The following is a 3416-nucleotide window of genomic DNA, read 5'->3' on the forward strand; positions in this document are numbered from 1 at the left end:
TGCTCTGTTGCCAGGCTGGAGTGCAGTGGCGTGATCTTGGCTCACTGAAACCTCGGCCTCCTGGGTTCAATCGATTCTCCTGCCTCAGCCTCCCAAGTAGCTGGGACTATAGGCATGTGCCAACACGCCCAGCTAATTTTTGTATTTTAGTAGAGACAGGGGTTCACCATGTTGGCCTGGATGGTCCGGATCTCTTGACCTCGTGATCTGCCCGCCTCTATCTCCCAAAGTGCTGGGATTACAGGCATGAGCCACCATGCCCAGCCTGGGCCTGCCCTACCGAACAGACTTATTACCATAATCAGTACCGTATGGTTTTAGCACAGAGAATAACAAACAGATCAACAGAAGAGGACAGAACCCTGAAACAGACCTATGCACACAAGGAAACCTATGATGACAGATTGACACTGCAGAGTAAAGAATTATTTAATAAACTTTGATGGGATAATGGACATCTACAAGGAAAGAACTGAAAATAGACCCACAGCTCACTGCATACACAAACTCAATTAGAGACAGATTAAAGGTTTCAAAGATACATCTTTTTTTTTTTTTCTTGAGGCAGGGTCTCACCCAGGCTAGAGTGCAGTGGCCTGATCCTGGCTCACTGCAACCTCCACCTCCCAGGTTCAAGCGATTCTTATCTCAGCCTCCCAAGTAGCTAGGATTACAGGTATGTGCCACCATGCTCAGCAAATTTTTGTATTTTTAGTAGAGATGGGGCTCCACCATGTTGGGAGGCTGGTCTCGAACTCCTGACCTCAGGTGATCTGTCCACCTTGGCCTCCCAAAGTGCTGGGATTACAGTCATGAGCTACTGTTCCCAGCCTGAAAGATACATCTTTAAGAATGTTTTTTCTTCAAAAGACCTTATAAACAGTAAAAAAAGAGAAGCCATGGGGTGATGTTTTCTATAAATGAAAAAGAATGGGTATCTAGAGTCTTAAAATATACAGTAAATTCTACCAATATCGAACAAACCCACCTCTCTACTCCCAGCTCCTGTGGGGCCCTCTGCCTGGTATGCCCTCCCTGACGTGGTAAACCTTTACAGAGAAAACTGGACTTTACTGAAAGCCACTGAACCTAAACACATGAAGACCCAATACGGATCACTCTACCAGAACTCTCTCCCAGCCGGAGTTATTTCCCTCTGTCTTGCTGTTTCCTCCATTGGAGTGGGAGCTACCTAACAGAAGCTCTTACTCATGTCTGTCACCTGGGGCTGCTGAATGAAATGCACGTCAATACTGTAACTCAGTAAAATGTCCTCATCCTTTTCAGAGAAAAAGGACCACTCACAGCTATTCTGGAGACATGAACTCCATCTAGCATTTCAGCATATGTAACATTTCCACACAAGTTATTCACAATTGTCCTATTTTCAGTGTGAGGAATGTGAAAACCAGTTTGTGAAGCAAATATTTCTTTTCACTGCAAACCTGCTGAAGCAAGACCTCCTACTGGCTGGAAATCCAAAGGCTCGACCTCACACAGAAGTCAGAACCCCACAGCAGCCAGCCAGCCGCACTCCTGGATTTCCTGCCCTGAAGCATCAGTGACTGCAAAGCCACAGTGCCTCATCGCTGTAGCCGCAGCATTTATAGTACACTTCAGGACAGAGGTTTTTCTTGTTTAAGATAGGATCTCAGTTTGTCACACAAGCTGAACTCTTTTTTTAATTCTTTTTTATTTTTTGAGATAGAGTTTCACTCTCGTTGCCCAGGCTGGAGTGCAATGGTACAATCTTGGCTTACAGCAGCTTCTACCTCCTGGGTTCAAGCAATTCTCATGTCTCAGCCTCCCAACTACAGCCAAGCGCCACCACGTCCGGCTAAATTTTGTATTTTTAGTAGAGATAGGGATTCAGTATGTTGTCCAGGCTGGTCTTGAACTCCTGAACTCAAGTGATCTGACTGCCTCAGCCTCCCAAAGTGCTGCGATTACAGGCGTGACCACTGTGCCTGGCTGTATTTATTTTTTAAAGTGTTTTTTGAGACAGGGTTTTGCTCTTTTACCCAGGCTGCAGTATGGTGGTGTGATCACACCTGGGCTCGAGCAATCCTCCCACCTCAGCCTCCCAAACTGCTGGAACCACAGGCGTGAGCTACTTTGCCTGGCTAAATTTTTAAAATTTTTTGTAGAGATGGGGTCTCGCTATGTTGCCCAGGCTGGTCTTGAACTCCTGGGATTAAGTGATCCTCTTGCCTCAGCCTCCCAAAGTGCTGGAATTACCGATGCTAAGACACCATACCCTGCCCGAAGATATTTTTGAGTAGAAGACAATTTGTTAGAACTTGTTAGAATTAGAAAGGGATGGCAGAAAAGGAAATGTGTCTGAAATGACGCGGTTTGCTACCTTTGATAGCCAGTTGCTGTACAGGATGGGCCGGCTCATTGCCTTCTCTCTGTCAATGTTAGGGAAGTGCTTCAGAGCAACCGTGTCGATGTTCTCATCAGTCCAGCGCCTCTCCTCATCCTCTACGAGTCTGTGGGGAGAGCAGCACATGCATTTGGGTAACTAGAGGCCACAGTGAAGAGGCACCATGTTTGTGGGTGCTATGGGCTCCTCCCAAGGATGCAGTCTTTATCACACATTTTCCTTTACTATGCATGGATGAACCAAAGAAGATGAACTCATGACAGCTTAGGCAATCTGAAATTTTAGCCTTTTTTTTTGAGATGGAGTTTTGCTCTTGTCACCCAGGCTGGAGTGCAGTGGTGTGATCTCGGCTCACTGCAACCTCCACCTCCCAGATTCAAGTGATTCTCCTGCCTCAGCCTCCCGAGTAGCTGGGATTACAGGTGCCTGACACCATGACCAGCTAATTTTTGTATTTTTAGTGGAGACAGGGTTTCGCCATGATGGCCAGGCTGGTCTTGAACTCCTGACCTCACCTGATCCGCCCACTTCAAGCTACCTCACCCAGCAGCTTTTCAATTTTTTTGAGACAGAGCCTCCCTCTGTTGCCCCAGCTGGAGTGCAGTGGTGTGATCTCGGCTCACTGCAACCTCTGCCGCCCAGGTTCAAGCAATTCTCCTGCCTCAGCCTCCTGAATAGCTGGGGTTACAGGTGCGTGCCACCATGCCCAGTTTATTTTTGTATTTTTAGTAGAGATGGGGTTTTCCCATGCTGGTCTTGAACTGTAATCCCAGCACTCTGGGAGGGTGAGGCAGGTGGATCACTTTACGTCAGGAGTTTGAGACTAGCCTGGCCAAAGTGGTGAAACCCTGTCTCTACTAAAAATACAAAAATCAGCTGGGCATGGTGGTACATGTCTGTAATCCCAGCTACTCAGGGGGCTGAGGCACAAGAATTGCTTTGAACCCAGGAGATGGAGGTTGCAGTGAGCCGAGATCATGCTGCTGCACTCTAGCCTGGGCAACAGAGTGAGACTCTGTCTCAAAAAAAA

General features: G+C 47.2%; 1 protein-coding gene across 1 annotated transcript in view; it reads right to left on the reverse strand.

Annotated features, from left to right (window-relative positions):
• The window catches only part of DYNC1H1 (dynein cytoplasmic 1 heavy chain 1), an 88130-nt gene that overhangs the window by 26444 nt on the left and 58270 nt on the right, over nucleotides 1-3416 (reverse strand). Inside the window, exon 43 of the mRNA XM_017528090.1 lies at nucleotides 2363-2492. Coding sequence (XP_017383579.1) covers nucleotides 2363-2492 — 130 coding nt within the window. The remainder of the gene's footprint in view (nucleotides 1-2362; nucleotides 2493-3416) is intronic.

This window comes from Cebus imitator, unplaced genomic scaffold, assembly GCF_001604975.1.
Source record: "Cebus imitator isolate Cc_AM_T3 unplaced genomic scaffold, Cebus_imitator-1.0 Scaffold52, whole genome shotgun sequence".
NCBI classification, from domain to species: Eukaryota; Metazoa; Chordata; class Mammalia; order Primates; family Cebidae; genus Cebus; species Cebus imitator.